This window comes from Tinamus guttatus, unplaced genomic scaffold, assembly GCF_059628265.1.
Source record: "Tinamus guttatus ecotype Peru unplaced genomic scaffold, ASM5962826v1 Tinamus_guttatus_pri_ptg000459l, whole genome shotgun sequence".
NCBI classification, from domain to species: domain Eukaryota; kingdom Metazoa; phylum Chordata; class Aves; order Tinamiformes; family Tinamidae; genus Tinamus; species Tinamus guttatus.
In genome coordinates, this window is record NW_028288993.1 from 3,012,642 (window position 1) to 3,030,068 (window position 17,427).

The following is a 17,427-nucleotide window of genomic DNA, read 5'->3' on the forward strand; positions in this document are numbered from 1 at the left end:
GAGGAAACCGTCATGGTGCTGTGTGGTGGCTGAACAACTGCTAGGGCACTTAGGAACCCCGTTTCTGAAGACGTTTGTGCAAGGTGGAGCAAAGCTGCTGGCAGGGGACTGGCCTCCAATGCAAAGCAGAGCATTAAATAATCTGAGCAGGTGTCTTCGTTGTCTCTCTGATCTCCACTTATGCTAAATGAGATTATTATTTAGATGTTTATAATGAATTGGATAAGCAGAGAAATAATTATCAATGTAGGCACTTGAATGGTTATTACAGCCTTTAGAGCTGACTTTATTCGGATGGATGAGGCAGTTCATTTTACCAGTAGCGTAGCCAAAAGGACTTTATTTTCCCCTTTCTGTTAATGAATAATCAACGCAAAATATAGGAGTCGCAGTGTGGCATGCATTGTAGAGACAGTGCAAGGGTCTAACTGATGGGCAATTTTTGAAAATACTTTATTGGGTTTTTAAATATACAAAATTTTCCAAGTTGTGTTTTGAGGCCGAGCCATCAGTCAGCAGAGCTGCTGTCTCCTGGGTTTTCGTGGATATTTCTTGCTGCTCCCCGTCATCTGTACAGGCTCAGATGCGTTGCACTTGGTGGCCGGATCCTAACGGAGGGATCGGATGCCCCGGGCTCTGGGCCGGGGGCTCCTGTGATTTGGTGGCCGATGTTTGTTGGTGTCGGAGGCCCCAGTGCTCGGCCTCCTTGTGCACTGCCTGGCTCTTACCTTCCTCAGCATGGATAATTTAACGAGGCTCGTCAGCTATGTGGGGGAGCTCTCAATCTTTTATACCTGCCACGTGTGGCTCATTGCCTCTCCCAGTAAAAAAGAACAGCAGTTACTAATGTAGGAACCACTGACCTCAATTCTGCAGGCTTCTCTCTATCTGTTGCAGTGCAGCCTCTCATTTACTTGAGGGCCTTTGCATGCTATGAAAAAATGCAAGAGGATCAAAGGATAGATTTGGATAGCTGCAAAAGCAGAATGAGTTTCTGGTATTTTCAAGTATGTTAGTTTTTTTTCTTTAAGATAAGTTTCCTTTCTCCTTTCTTAATAAAGAAAAAAAACAACTTTGCAAGTTGACTGTGACTACATATACCTATAGTGGGAGTGGAGGCTGATGTCTACGTTCCAGTGATGCCTTGACTTGGTTTTTGTTTTTTCTGTCTCTGACAGAACCTTTAAACGCAGCTGGCATGCGAAGCCCATTTTGGGAAAACGCTCTTAGTAAATCCCTAGCTGTGAATTGTTTTCCAACAGTGTTAAATCAGATTAATCAAGGCAATTTTATTTCTCTGTCTCTTGCATGCTATGTGTATGCGTTTACCCGGCCTTCCCTAATTAAAGCAGCCATAATGTATGCTCCAGCCTTTTCATACTTTGCATTCCCTAGTCATCTGGCTATTTTTTGCTGTGATTGCTACCTCCCACTATTCCCAAAACATCTCAGGATCTGGGGTAGTAGCTGAATAGAAAGAGCACTTTGTCGCTTCATGAAACGCTCCATCGAGAGGCAAATCTCAAAGGAAACCAAGCCTGTAGGTCCACCCAAGGTATTGCTGCTTGATTTTTCTTTTTTTTAATTGTTTGAATTATTTGGGTATTCATAACACTTGTCTTGAGCAATATTTTGATATACATGTCAAGGCATGTGAAGTCAAACTGTAAATGATCTTGTCATGTATTCCCCCCAATATCTACTGAGTAGGAGTAGAGTGAGGGTAGGAAGCAATAAAATTATGATAATTTAAGATTCTTGAAAATCTTAGAGGTTACAAAGAAATACCCTTAATTTGCTTATGCTTCCCCAAAACTTCTTAAATATTACATCACGTTGCAAATATTCTTTCAACTAACTGAAGTCAGGCATTTATCTTTTTATGCCTCATCCCCTCCTTTCCCTTCATTTCTTTGTAATTTGACAAAATGAGGAAGAAAAAAAAAAAGTAACTGATACTGAAAGTTATTTCTCTACTAGTGAAGATACCTGCATCAAAATTTGCATGCAGGGGAGGGTAACTAGGATAAGTGGTGTTTTTCGTTCATGACAGTATTTGCATCCGGAGTTTCTCTGAAAGGGCCGTAACTGTGTGTATCTCTTACAGTCGGCCTTCAGGTAATAGACAACTACAAAAGAGATCAAGAACTTGTGTGACAACCTGCACTGTGAAAGCAAGGGACGGAGCAGAAACTTTGAGAGTTTTTGGTATGTTTATACCTTGCAGGTAGTCACTAGCGCTTTTGGTCTAGGGAGGTCTTTGAAGGAGACTTCTTTTTAACTCCCTCAAGAAAATCCTGAACAATATTTTCCTTCTAAGAGCAGAGGGACTGATAGGTGAGGTGAATCTAAATCAAGTGACTTGGTTTCACTGACTGCACAAACCATGGTTTTATACATAAATGAAGATGTGACTGGCTTTTTCCCTTTCCTGCAGTTGCTGATTGGTATCTTCCTCTTCCCTTCATCAGATGCTTTAATGTTTTGGCAGTTGAGCTGCTTTAGCTTCTCACAGGCTGCTTGAGTAAGTTTTTCTGAAATACCTTTAGAGCAGGAGCTGTCTGCGAAGGTTGGAATTGGCCCTAATGAGGTGTGTGTGTTGCTTCTGCTGCTAGCTGCCTTTTGGGCTCCCGTTAGCAGTTTCCCAGAGCTGCGTTGCAGACATGGCAGGACAAATACGACATCTTTCCAAGGGCTGTGCAGGGAGGACGGGATCCTGCACCGCCAGCCGCCTTCCGTCTGCACACGGAGCCCCCTTCTCCAGCGCAGGCCCCTCGCTCCTCCGCAGTGCCCAGGCTCCCTGGCTGCAGCACAAGTCTGTGCCCCCGCTCTTCTCATCTAGGCTGATTCCTGTAGAGCTCATTTAAGGGAGTGTTTGGATATGAATCCTGTGCACAATCGTTACGTTGTTTGACAGAAGATAAGACAACTATTTGCTGTGATTTGATCTGGCGTGTACTTTATGTACTCCAAATCACTTCTCCTAATCTGTGTTTTGTGATTAGAGGCTCTGGCTCCCCAGCTATGGTGCTGAGAAATAAAAATACTGCAGTTCCTGGGTATTTTAAGCTGGCTCTTACACCGTGTTTTTGTACCTTTTACTTCAAAGGAAAAATGAAGAAACAGAGGAAAGCCCGAGAGCTGTTTATATTTGATTTGCTTTAAGATTAATCATTAATGCCTTCCAGGTGGACTGCAAAGGTTTCTATATTTGCAAGCAGGGTGGTGAATCAAAACAGAGTGAAGTGAAAGGGAGGAATCCCATCAGCCTCAAATCCTTGTGGAGGAAACAAGTGCTTCTAGGAAGAAGCTCAGTGTCCTGCACTGGGAGTTACTCAGGTTATAGTGGTTACCACTTCTCAAATCCTTGTGTGGGACAGGGCCGTTTCTCAGTACCTAGAAGCTGAACATTTATCGCTTGGGCTGCCGTGTGCTTTTTGCTAGTAGCTGGAGGAGTGATGCTGTCGGTGTCCAAGGGCTTAATCGTTGGCCGTGCAGATACTCTGAGTCGGAGAGCAGCAGTTCACTGCTCCGGGAGGGATTTGCCGCCTCCTCGGACGATGAAGCGCTCTTCCTGGGTCCGTATGGCATGTCACAATATTTGCAAAACCTCTGCCAGACCGGAGGAGCCTTGGCAGCGGGTTGCTGTGGCGCTCCCGAGCGCTGCCGCGTGTGCCGCTGCTCCGTGCTGATCCCTTGGCATTGAGCCGACACGAGGGAATGGTTCCCAGGCAGGTAGCGTAGATCGAGCGGGCTCCTGTTTGAGCTCCCTTCACAGTGTGCGTTATCTTCTATACTTTTTATTTTTCTTTTTAAAATTGCTTTATACGTGTAAAGAAATGACTGTTAACAGAGAGCTCAGAGCTTTGGGGCCCATGTGGTGGATGGGTGTCGTAGTTGGTGGTGCTCAAGTTTCCGCGTCGGACGGAGCCAGGATGGCGCACATGAGGGAACGCTGAAACCGTAAACCTGGCCGAAACGGACATCCAGGTGCGTGCACGAGTGCTCGGCCTTGCCGGGGCCGGCACGGGCTCCTCCTTGGCAAGGAGGTGCCGGAGCGGTGGCGATGCTCCGAGGAGGGGTTTGTCCCGGCAGGTGACACGCGGCCTGCCGTGAGACACGGTGTGCGCAAGGGGTGGCCACAAGAGCCCTCCTGCCCTGCGCTCCCAGGCGGCCGGGTGAAGGGTGGGAGATGCCTCCTGCATCAGAAAATGAAAGGAGTCTGGGACTCTGCCAGCTGCCACTTGTAATATGTGTGATGAACCAAGCCTCAATGAGGCTGATAGTGCTGGAAAATGATGTCACTGCGTAGACTTGTGCCAGGTGCAGGCAGAGTCTAAAAATAGCTGTGCCGAGCCGCTGGAGGGGAGCGGGAATGAGAGGATGTGTCGGATTTGGAGCTGAGCTGTGGAGTAGCGGGAGCCGCTCCTGGGGGTGAGTGGGCTGTGCCAGGGTAAGAGGAGGAAAGGGCTGCCCGTGTTGCTGCAGGTCAGGCCTCCCAGGCAAGGACTGGCCTCACTCCTCCTCCTGGTTTTCTGCTGGATGCTGCACTGCTGTCTAAGAGCAAAATTTGTTTTTAAGTGGTTCTGCCAGGGGGTTTTTTTAGTATACTTTTCATGACCTCTATATAGACAGCCACACTTTGAACTTGGTGAAAAGAGCGAAATAAATCAGTTCAATTTTGGATAAATTGAAGTGCCCTGTGAACTTGGTGGGTAGGCGCTGTGCCTGACACAGCAGCAAGAGCAGAGCTGCAGCCTCAGATACACGGCAGAGCATATGGGGAAGCAATTAATTCAGCATATATTAATTAATAAACACTTGTCCTCAGGGGAAAACCTTCTGGCACCTCCTCTACCTGGCCCAGGATTGTATGCATGAGTGGAGAGTGAACTTGCTTTCCCGACGCGTCGCCTGCTGTTTCTCTCGCTGGGTTAGCGAGCACCTCCTCTAGCACTGCCAGGCTCCTGGAAACGTGGGCTCAGCTAATGCCGGAGCTGCCTCGCGCCCGCAGGGGTTTCACGTGTCTCTGATGTTAACACGTGCCACTTTGCACCGCTGCTCTCTGGGCTGCCTAGCTGAGCCTCGCCAGCTCCCACGGCTGTGATGCCTTGTTTTGGGAAGCGTGTTTTGTTGGTGGTTCTGCATTTGGCTTTATCAGCTCTCGACATAAGTATTTTCTGCGCTAAAGCGTACACAGGCTTGCAAAAATGAGCTGTTCCAGGAAATGGCAGGATATTGTCAATGTGCCTTCCTATTAATGTCGAGCAGCTCTGTGAACGCATTTAATACTGTGCTGACCTTAGCGTTGTAGGCAGGAGGGATAATAGACACTGCAGGGCACTTGAGGTAAATTAGAAACTTCCATTTTAATTTACTTTCTTTCAGAAAAAATATCTATTGGCTGTCATTGAGATCATAGAGTTCTGACAGAATAATAAACTAATGCTTGTGCTGTACTAGGCTGAATGACAGCAGAGACTTCTAAAATCTCTCTGCCTGATCCTGACAGCTAATTAGTTCTCTTGTGATTTTTTTTTTTTTTTTTTTTGTAGTAGTCACAATATGTAAATAGCTTACAAACACTGCTTACTACTGACAGTGTGAACTTGTGTGATTGCTAAAAGTGCAGATACTGCATAATGCTGTAAGCAGAGGGATCATGTCCTGTGCAGTGGTGGTGCTGCTGGTGTTCTTGAAGCAATTCTTGCAGTGACTTGTTCTGGAGATCTGTTCAGCGAGGTAGAATGCCACTAAGCTAATTAGGTGAATTTATATTGATTGTATTAATTCCTGCTGAATAGAAGAATAAAAAGCTATTATTGGAGTACAAATAACTTGTGATGGAAAAGCAGTTCCATTGGAGAATATGGCAGTGCTTTGGATTTGGCCATTTGCTGGAAAACCATCTTGCTAGTAGAGGATTCAGCCAGAAATGTTAATTTAATCTCCCTTCGTGATTTTTTTTCAAGTTCTTCTCATTGCATCAAATATTCTCTTTCCGTATTTAGAAAACAAAGGAAAAGTCACAGATTAAAATACAGAGATTTATCTGGTGATCTTACTTTAACTTGGAAAAGTTACTGGAAGAACATAATTGATAAAATGACTTTGTCATAAATATATTTTATGTGTTTTTAAAAAGCAAAATTTCCAAAAGATACTGAGCTCGAATGGGGAGTTTAGATTTCTCTATGGCCCTGCAAAGAGCCTTTGCAGAGCTGTTCACGTATGTATTCACATGGCTAATTCTGTCAGCTCCCTTCCAGGATGCTCACAACATCCTGAGCACGGGACTCCTCGACCTTCTCTTGCAGGTAACAACCAGCACTGAATTGGACCGGGCTCCTGCTCTGTAAATGACTTGCAGAGTGGATGGAAGCAGAGGGGTGCACGCGAGTAGCACCTGACGAGGTGCATTTCCCAGGGCAATGATGCCTGGTGCCTTCCCAGCACGTGCTCAGGCTGGCGGGGAGCTGAGAGCCCTGGGTTTAGGTTGCTCATCCTCTGACGAGCAGCAGCTGTCTGGGAGGGACAAGGACTTGTTTCAGCAGTTTGTCAGAAAATGTGATTTTTTTTTAACACTAATTAGTTAAGAAAGCACCTCTTCTATTAATGTTTGAATATCTGTGTTCACATATAAATTAGTAGGGTTAGGACAGCTGCTCCATGCCCTGTTTCTCTTTCCAAAGGAAAAACTCTCTAAAGTACCTGAGAGAAGTGAATAGTAAACAAATAAGGAATGATTTAGTTATTTTGGAATGCAATACAATGTTCTAAGCAATACTGTATGCTATTCAGTCGCTTTGGGATTGTTTACATGTGCCTAACTTCTCAATAAAGGACCTTGGCTTTCATTAGTGCATTATATATAATGCTTTTACCAGGATAGCCAAATGTCACCTGTCCTTTTCGGGCATATGCATAATGTTTCTACTTGTTACTTGTAGCTTCTATTCTTAGCTGTGAAAATTATTAATCCCTGGTGACTGCAACTGAACTGATACATGTAGTCAGCAGAATTTTTTTCACCCAGTGAGCAGGAAGAGCAGCTTTCTAAGCTGGCAAACTGCAGTGCATTGCAAAATACTGTGGATCCAAAAGCAGAATGAATTATGTCTACGAGGTTTGCAAAGCTAGGATTAAGGATAGCTGGAATGTCTGCTGCTGAGGATATACAGAGCTAGTTATCTGGTATATTCTCTGGATTTCCAAACACTCTTTTTGAGAAGTATACTGAGTCTGATAAAATGTGTTTGTGGCTTTTGTTAAGTCATAGAATCAGAGAATTGCTAACGTAGGAAGGGACCTTTAGAGATTATCTAGTCCAACCGCCCTGCACACGCAGGGTCACCTAGAGCACGTGGCACAGGACTGCGTCCAAGGGGGTTTGAAGATCTCCAGAGAAGGAGACTCCACAACCTCTCTGGGCAGCCTGTTCCAGTGCTCTGTCACCCTCACTGTTAAGAAATTTTTCCTTAAGTTCCCGTGGAATTTTTGGTGTTTCAGTTTGTGGCCATTACCTCTGGTTCTGTCAGTGGCCACCAGTGAAAAGAGGCCAGCACCATCCTCCTCACTGCCTCCCTTGAAGTATTTATAGACACTGCTCAGGTTCCCTCTCAGCCTTCTCTTCTCCAGCTGAACAGGCCCAGCTCCCTCAGCCTCTCCTCATAGGGCAGATGTTCCAGGCCCCTGATCATCCTTGTAGCCCTGCGCTGGACTCTCTCCAGCAGCTCCACATCCCTCTTGTCCTGTGGGGCCCAGAACTGGACACAGTACTCCAGATGCGGCCTCACCAGGGCTGAGTAGAGGGGCAGGATCCCCTCCCTCGACCTGCTGGAGACGCTCTTCTTAATGCAGCCCAGGATCCCATTGGCCTTCTTGGCCACGAGGGCACCTGCTGCCTCATGGTCACCTTGTCATCCACCATGACACCCAGGTCCCTCTCTGCAGAGCTGTTCTCCAGAAGGTCAGTCCCCAGCCTGTACTGGTGTCTGGGGTTATTCCTCCCCAGGTGCAGGACCTTGCACTTGCCTAGTTGTCCAGTGTGTCCAGGTCCCTCTGGATGGCAGTGCAGCCCTCTGGAGTATCAACTATCTTCCATCCAGGTAGTTAAATGGTTGGATTTGTTCTTTCTCACTTGATAACTCTTGTCTCTTGGGAGTAGTGACCTCTGTGTCAGCTTTAATAGATATAAGAGGGTCCGACCTGGCTTGGGGAGATGGAAGCAGCTTTTGTGACAGCTGTGCAACCAGGGGTGAGTTCTGCTTGCCAAGTGTGGAAAGCTGATGACAAGTTTAGGAAGAATTAAGGAACAGGATGTCCCTTTTCTGTGTTCTCCTATCCACCCATACACTCTTAGTGCAGCTGAATAGATCTTTCTAAGTGTGAGTGATGTTGCTATAACGCTGTCACGTTAATGTGTTCATAGAGGTACCAGTAAATCACAAACAAGACGGTATGCTATTGCTCGTGAGTGCTGTCATAAACTCAGTGCTGGGCTGTGCTCAGATTTATTGGGTTTTATAATCCCTTCCTTGTCTGGAAGTACCAGTACAAGATCTATATTTAATGAACAGTTTGTGACAAACATGTAGCTAGGCAAAACACATTTAAAAAAAATAAAAATAAAAAAAAGAGAGAATGGCATTGCTTTGGGAGAGCCTTGAAAGAGAATCTTAGTAGTGCTGCTCTTTGTCGGAGGGTTGGTGTGGTGGACTGAAGCATAATTTTGAGTATTGAAAATATTGCTTCTGTTCTAATCCCCTAATAATGCTTTAATATCAAGCAGCAATGCCAGCTTCTGAGCTCAGAGTTCAAAAGCTACTGATCTGCTTGAAAACACATGGCAGATACTTGAAATCCCCATCAGCTGTTAGAAATGCCTATCCAGGCTGCTGAATGGGGGAGAGGCAGAGCTTTTTCTTTTTTGATTATGCTTGCATTGTTTTACCTTTTCATAACATCTGTCTTGGGCAGTATCTTGATATGTAGAAGACACACAGTCAAACTATGAGTAACCTTGCCGTTTATTCCCCTGAATATCTGCCAGGGATAAACAGGGGCAGTAGGAGCCCGGGGTAAACAGAGGCTAAAAGGGCAGGGTTTTGAGTGATAGAAGTCTCAGAATTTCGTAGTTTAGTGAAAGTTTTAGATGTTTTAAAGAAACTCCCTTAATCTGCCTTATTTCCCCACAACTTTTTCAATATTATTGTGAAATATTGTTGAAAGGAAGTAGAATTATTGTGATTTGTGCAGTTGGAATGGAATATGGCCCTTGTCTTTTTACTTTTTTTTTTTTTCTAGCTTAACATTAGCTAAGCAAGTCTCCCTGCTGTCCTTCCTGTCTGTGTGAAGACTGTCCATGTACATGTGGGGGTTGCAAGTTCAGTCTCTGACATGCTCAGAAAACGCGTGGATAAATGTGCTACCGCAGTGGGGGCGGGAGGCTCAGTGCACCACGGCAGCTGGAAAAACCCACTAGCTGCCTAGCGCTTGGGAAAAGCGTCTTTCTGCTGCAGTCTCCTCTGTTTGGGAGATCTGCAGCAGATGAGGTGCCTCTGGCTCCCTTGGCTCGTTTGTGTCTTTCGATGTTCGAATGAACTCGCAGTTCTCCAAAGACCTCCCGCCGAGTTTCTTTCCTGCTGTCACATTTTTGTGCTCTGAGGTTACGTAATACAGGAGCCAGGCCTGTGTTAGAGGCGGTTCCCACGTTTCTTGCTCCGTTCTCCTCAGGGAGCAGCTTTGGGCTGCGGGGAGGCCGTAGGAAGCAGCAGTGTGTGGTTTTGTGTGGGCCGCGTTCTGGGGCTTTGCAGAGCTGTCCTGCTGTCTCCCTGCCAAACCCACCTGCTCTGGGGCTTAACAGCAGGAAACCTGGACAAGTGCCTTCTGTAGGACAGAGGTGATGAGATGTATTTGCAGTCACCTAATATTCCCTAGGATGAGAAAAATTATTTAAGAAATGGCCTTCTTGGAGTTTAGGCGTTAAAAGCCATCGATGATCCACTTGCTCTTTCTGTCTCATTCAGGATTGAAAAGGCTTTTTTATGCTGCAGCCGTGTATCTTGTCACCAAAAAAAAAAAAAAACACTTGTACTGTGGTGAAGTTCTACGGACAAGATCATGGGCAGATGAGGAAATTAGTTAAATTTAACACTGATTTGGTATAGGTACAAGGACACCCAAGCAATGATCTAGTCTTGGTCATAATTCAGAGATCAGAGAGGTGGTTAATGCATGCTTTGAAATTTAAAAAAATAAAGTAAACCCTCCGTCTTTGAGGTGCTTTGGTATGAATGCCCACATGTTGCCCAAAACCTGGCAGATGAGCTCTGGCTCTTTGTGGTCCGACAAACTCATCAGCAGTGTAAGTGTCTGGGGCAGAGGCTGGGGCATGTGGACTGCATAGAGCACTGCCATATTCTGCCAAACTGACGGCTCTTTTCTTTGTTTTAGATGAAGGACCTAGCTTGTACTTCTGACTCCCATGTGCATGTAAGTTTGTGGACTCAATATCTAGCATACACGCATCAGTTTTATTTCTGACCAAAACTGTGTGAGGTCGAAGAAAAAGGAGAGCTGAGTGCCTGTCTTGCAGAAAGGAATGTGCAAATGAGTCATCCCACAGCACCCTTAATGCCAGTATTGTGGAGGCAGCAGGTGGAGATGAGGGGAAAAAGCCTGCTGGAAAACTGCAGTCTGTGATCTAACCTCATCCCACTAAAAAGTTTTCCTAATTTAGCCTTGATTAGTTCATCTGAAAGGCTACAGAGAGGAAGCAAGTCAGAATTGTTGTGGGTTTGGTCATGGATTAGACATGTGGGTTTGTACTGCGTTTGGCTTTGGGAGGCTGTTTGGCTGAAGAGCTGCAGACCTAAATTACTGCAAATCAGAGTGAGCGCTGTACCAAATCCTGGTGTAAAAACAGTCATTTCCTGTTCATTAGTATGTTTTTTCTGGTAGCCAAATCTAGTAACAAGATAAACATTAGGCACAGTGTTGAGAGCTAGGAGAAATAGGGTTGGCCCTAACACTGTGCATACCAGGAGCTGTTTAATTTTTTTGCTTTTATTTTCATGATAAAAATGCGGCTTCTTTTCCTGCATGCTCTGGTGAACCACTGTGGGGAGAACAAGCTTGCAAGATGCGAATGAGGAATTGGGACTCTCTGGTTCAGCTCTGGGATCCATCCCCAGCCTTAATGCATTCCTAAAGGGCCTCAGGTTTAATGGAATTTCTCTGCAGAACCACTAGTAAGAACTGGGTGCCTCCAAGGGGGAGATTTTGTCTGTGCAAGATCTGCATCATTCTGTGGAGCTGCCTAGTCTGCTTTTTGACCACAAAAGTTGTGGTGCGTTTAGACACCTCAGCAAGCTGCCTAAGGATAAATGCTGGGAATCTGGATCTATTGTGTGTCTGTTTTCCTGCTGGGAAAATGTGAGTCCATTCCCTTCTCCCGGGAGCTCCTGCGAGAGCACAGAGCTCTGCCCAAGTGCAGCATCGCTGCCCTTATGCAGCGTGAGAGCTAAGAGTGCCTGTTCTGAAGCTCAGCGCTCATGCTTGATTCATGGAGCGTTACCTGTAGTGCAGAGGCGCTGATTAGTATGTAATTTTTAAGTTTATATCATCCAGTCTGAAATTGACTGGGACATAATGTCTTGACATCTCTGGTTACCACCCAGTCGATCTGAGAAACACGGCGAGGCAGTATGGAGCCCTGAGAGACGTCCTGCTTGTCAAAGTGACAAATTGCCTTTTCTGGTTCAAAGGACCGCCTGGCATGGCAGGGCTGAGGGAGAAAGGGGAGGAGAGCATGGGAAAAATGCTGTATTTGTTTAGGCCTTGCCCAGTATTCCTTGTTGTTTGTTGCTCTGCGTTGAGGATCTTTGTCTTCCTTAGTCTAAAACAACTTTAGAGCAGGTTAAGAGGAGCAAAGCCCCTGGGGCTCTGCCTCTCCCACTTCTGGTTCTTATAAACTGTTTACAATCTCCTCCAGTTTTTGAGCTTTGTATGGAAAAGTTCAGTGGGTCAGCTTTCCCTTCAGCTTCATCCATCATTCCAGTCAATTAGAAATAGTTGAGGGCCAATTGCCCGGTCTTCCATTAACTGAGACACTTCAGATTGTTTAAAATAGCATAAAAGGCTCTTTGTTGACCGTTGGGCAAGCCTGTGTGTGGATGGGCAGTTACCGCGTGGCTGAACAGGACCCCAGTGTCTCGCGGTGCTCGAGGGGTGAATGTTGCTGCCCCGGGCCTCGTCTGCGCTCTCGTTGCCTCTCCCTGCCTCCCGCTGTCCCGGGAAGGTGCGATGCCTTCAGATGCCGAATTCCCACTCGCCGACTCATGAAAGAAGCGGCGCTTTGTGGCTTTTCTAAACTTCTCGAGCTGAGGTTTCTTTGGTTGCTGAAAAGTTCTGTTTTTACCTCAGGACGTTTAATGCTGTTGACATTACTTGTTGCTCACTTGTGTTTCTGGAGGACAGAGGAAGTGTGGAAGTGTTTGGGGAGCAGTGGGCACGTTGTGCTGGGCGCTGGGTTGGTGCTGCCTTTCGCAGAGGGACGTTTTCCTTGTGTTTAGAACTGCCTAGGCAGAGCAGAGAGCTTGGCGTGAGCTCCAGCAGAGCAATCTGAAGAGCTCTCACTGGAGCTTGTTGTAGGGTTATGTGTTTGGGTTCACGTTGGAGAGCTGAATCCCTGCATAGTGCCTTTTTGTTTAGTGTTTATTTTTGTTTCACATGAGATATTTCACTGGAAGAGTAACCTTGCTAAGAGATATTTGTAGATATTTGTTTTTGCATCTTAGAAAACCTTGTGCATCTTGCAAGCTCCCTGCCTTGGTTTCAGCGTAACCCAGCCCGTGCGCGTGGTGCCTGGACAAGATCTCACCGCATGATCCCCGCTGTCCAAAGCGTTTGGATAGCTGTGACCAGCACCCATGCTTGGTGCGGAAGCCCTGGGCCTGGCTGCGTTTTTGGAATTGGACAAATACTGTGTGGCAGCTCTTGAACAACGTGTCCAGCTCCTCAGGAAGGTGCCCAGTCTGCCAGCAGTGCTTGTCCTGCCCTAGGGGAGGCCTCTCCCTGCCTCCTTCCTTGCTCATCCCGCTTCAGGAGCGGTTCCTCCAGGGCTGCCCCTTGGCCAAGCCAAGCTCTGTGAGGGATGTCCTGACTCCTGGGGTCCTGGTGCTGTGCTACCAAGAGGCCCAAAAAGCATCCTGGACACATGGGGGGCTGGCGGCACCCCAGGAATCTCGAGGCTGGGAGCTCTGGCAGGCAGCAGGGTGTGACAGTGGTCAGGCTGGAGTCCCCAGCTGCTGGGGAGCTGGGCTTTGTGCTAGAGCAAGGTCTGCCACAAATACAGAGCTCAGCACGCTCCACCAGTGCTTCTCCTGCTCTTAGACCCACTGGGACACCACCCGGAGACAGATGCTCCAAACATGATTATCGCATGATTATCTGGTGTCCCATGAGGCTGACACCATCCTGGAGACTTGCTGCTTTTCCCTTCTTCTCTTTATGCCTTTGGCAAAGCACGGCTTGAGGATCTGACTGAGCCAGGAGTGCAGCCTGATGCTGGAAGGGGAGCAGCTCTGCAGAACAGCATCCGTCCGAGACTTGATCCTCACAAAACTGATGTTTGCCTGACTTTGCAGTTATAAATAATCTCGAATGATTTGCAGAGACTGAAGTAATAAGAAAATTGGGAGTGAATAAGCAACTTAAGCAAAATTCATGAGAAAGGGAGGAGAGAGAATCCACATTTAATTCAATTAGGACTATTGTCCAATGCCATTAACTATGCCCAGACGTCTGATGTGTTTTGCAGGAATTGATACACTTGAGCTTTGTCTGTGCTGGGGTTGTTTGGGGACAAGTGCATTCAGTGGCCTAGGCCAGTCTTTGTGCTTTGCAAAACCCTTCAAATCTGGTATCCAGCGGCAGCCCGGAGCGAGCAGCGACCTCGGCAGCCGGCGGAGCCGCGTGCTGAGCGCGGAGCCGCCGCGCGTCCTTGCAGCGGTCCCGAGGAGGGGGTGTTTTAGTGCAAGGAGTCATCTCCTGTGATTTTGTATTATTTGCAGGCAGTTTAAAATTGTTTCCTAGGCAAAGAATAAAGAACTTTGTTTACTGCTTGAGAGTAGGATGTCTGATCCTCCTGGGGGAGGTTACTGGTTTATTAAAAAAAGATACGAAATAGCTGTTTTGATGGAAATATAACTCTGGAAATTGAAATGCGGGTGATTATAGAAGCTGTAGTATTCTAATGTAAAATTAGCCCTGGGAGATATGTATCCTAAATGGTAAATCATTCTGTTTTTTAACAAAACAAAAATTACTATTATTTTATGGTTCTTGCTTATTTTACAAGGCCTTTAGCTGTTTCATCTGCACTTAACTTTTACAGGCTAGTGATAAATTGATTTTGTTGTTTTGCTTGTTAAATAGCATGTGTGGTTTTTTTAAACATACTGGAAATTTAAGCATAGACAATCAGGGACAGGAATCGTTTAATACTAAGCAAACAAAGCAGGAGAAAAACCTCGGCTATTGATACCCCTTGCAATAATGAGTTTGGAATCTTTCCTTACACCTTAGGTAGGACTGTGTTCCTGAAAGGAACCAAAGATGGTCTGTTTTGAAGAGGATCTTACGGGTAGGGCTCAGCCAGGCTTTTGTGGGGTGTCATCTTGCAAAGTGTTGACCTGCTGCAAGGTGGATCCTACCACCACTCTGCTGCTGTGGTGGTTGTGTCTGTCTGAAGAGGAGGGAGCACTTCTGCAGGATGAAGAAGCTGACACAACCATCTGCTGCTGAGGACACCTGGAAAGGAGGACAGCACTTGGACCTGGTCTTCCCAGGTGCTCAGCTGACACCTGTGATTGCCATGGAATGGCAGATCCCTCTTACGTTTGGGAGTCCTCTCCTGTCGCAGTCTGACCACGGCCTCCTGGCTGTCATGGAAGGAAGGATGTGTGAAGAATTGTGCCTTGTCCTAGACTGGAGCCCCCTCTTGTCCAGTGGGTAGGGAAATACCAGTAGGATTCCTCACTGAGGGAATAGTATTCCCACTCTTTCTGCTTGCTTGTGTTTTATTTTGAATAATTGGGCTTAACTGGTGAGTGTTCGACACCTCTGAGATGTTATTTCGCCAAAAAAAAAAGGTATCCTGAAGCATCCTAGATACTGCCTTAGAAGCTGAGTGCAGGGGAAAGTGGTTGAAAGGGATAACGTGTCCCAGTTTCTGCAATTTGTGATGATCTAAAATCTCTAATGATGGAAGCTAAAGCAAAACAGATAACAGTTTTTCCTTCTTTTCTGTATTATTGTGGACTTGTGAGAACTACAGGTGAGTGGTGTACAGAAAGTACTGGCTTTGGAGATGAAACAACCACCTTAAGCCAGTGCAGTGAAGAGTAAGTTGAATGATATTCAGGCCTCTCTGCCTGCTGTGTTCCCTCTAGTTTGCACACTGAGAAGGAGAATACATGAATATGTAGTCTGCTTAGTTGTGTCTGCATTGGAATATTTGCCTTCAGTTTGGCAAGCTTTTATGCTTTCTGATGCTCAGGATGGTCTCTTGCTACCACTAGTTTTCTCCTTCAGGAATGCAGATCTGCACCATATCTCCCCGAATCTTCATTTTTAGAAGCAGCCACAGGATAAAAACAAGCTCTGGTGCTCATTTAAAGTCAATATGCTCTGTTATTCAGTTTGCTTATATTCAAGTGCCAAGCTTTAAGATTTTGCTTTGCCTACAGGCAGCCTGAATACAAAGAGAGACTTTATTTTTTTTATAAACTGAAAAAAATATTGCAAAAATGCAAAGAGTAGAATATCCCTTTCCACCTTCCACGTCCCCGGGTTTGTTATCACAAAGTGAGGTAGAGCTGGAAACTGCTCTAATCACCTCAGGGTGCAGCTAGTGGTGAACGTGATGTGGGGGTTGTGAGGAATAACAAAATCCCCCCGTGAGGCACTTTTGGCTGTGGATGCCATGGCAATGACGAGAAGGATTACGGGGGTGAGGTGTAAGGGGAAAGTCTGTGCTCACATAACCCCCTTTGTGGCTGGTGAGACCTGGATTGCGGGAAGATAAAGGCAAATTCTGGATCTTTGCTGAACTGCCGTGTTACAAAAGTGTCATCCACCTAAGGGGGAAGCTTTCCTGCGGGGTGAGGAAAAGGGAATTGCCATTGGAATATGGTCCCTTCAAGAAAAATGCGAAGGGATTCATGTATTTGTCACAGGAGCTTATTTTCCTCTTGAGGTTGTGGTCAGCAGATGCACTCTGACTTCTGAACCCTCTCACAGAGGATGTGTTGTGTGTCATAAGTTTTTGGCCGTAACGATTAAACGCTGCAGACTGAAAGGAGGGATTTTCTTTAGGATTCAAAAGCCTAATACTGGTTGGTTATTCCTGTAGCCTGAGTTACTGTGTGATTTCAATGGAAAGTGGAGCAGTGGCGGCTCAGAGCACCGCTGGCAGTGCGGGACGTGCCACCTTTGAAGGTTGCCCGTGTTGCCTTCTGACTGGGACGATTGCCTGAGGCTTATTGACATGGCCTTGGTTAGTATTAGCACTTGTGTGAGGATGAAAGTGGCTTCCCAGCTAAAGTCCAAATTCCAGAATGTCGGAATACAGCGGAAAGTAAAGGAATCTGAACAAGGGCATCTCGGCTTGCTTCAAAGTAAGTTACGGATCACAAAAGGATTAAATGAAATACATGTTTCTCTACAGAGACTAATGAGACCTCAATACCCTGCTCCTGCTCAGCAGCACAAAGTCATTTGGAAGAGCCCTGTCCTTCAGGGCTTGCAAAAGAGCTGTGCCAAGACTGCAATCCAGAATCCATTATCGAGATGAAACAGTTTTTCCAAACTAAGTGTTACAAAACAACATACAAAACTAAGTTAGTGGTGAGGATGCTCACAAATACAGGGTGTTTAGGCCTGGATATAATTAGATTTAAACCTGCATAGCAGCAGTTTTGTCTTTATCCTTTTTTTTTTTTCTCCTGTGAAATGAAATCATGTACTAAATTTGTCAACAGTTTTCTTCAGGAGAATTGTGTTAACTTTGCAGTTTAGGGCCCTTCTGTTTAATGAAAAATAAAAATAAAAGTGTGTGTGCGTGCTCCTTAATAAAGGATATTCTTTATGGCTCTGTTTGACAAGACGTGCCAATAGAAGCCTTGCTTTGGCTTTGAGGTCTGTGTAGGTGGATGCTGTGCTTGCATGTAGCCCACAGCCTTCAAGGCGTATAATGAAATGAATAATCTGTCATTTCATTTTACATAGTTGAGGGCTTATAATGTTGGGAAAAGCCTTATTTCTCAGTATGCAAGTCAGTGCTTTTTTGGGCACTTGCTGTGAAGCTTCTGAAACGCGTTGGTCGAACGAAGGGGAACTTCCCGACTTCGGCGCCGAGACAGA

General features: G+C 46.0%; 1 protein-coding gene across 5 annotated transcripts in view; it reads left to right on the top strand.

The window, feature by feature from the left end:
- The window catches only part of ARVCF (ARVCF delta catenin family member), a 219,760-nt gene that overhangs the window by 120,165 nt on the left and 82,168 nt on the right, over positions 1–17,427 (top strand). Inside the window, exon 1 of one of the 5 annotated variants that reach the window (XM_088532304.1) lies at positions 10,456–10,494. The exons of the other annotated variants lie outside the window; for them this stretch is intronic. Within the exon in view, the coding sequence (XP_088388430.1) occupies positions 10,456–10,494 (39 nt within the window). Of the gene's footprint in view, positions 1–10,455; positions 10,495–17,427 lie in introns of those variants that run through there. 5 annotated transcript variants of the gene reach the window in all.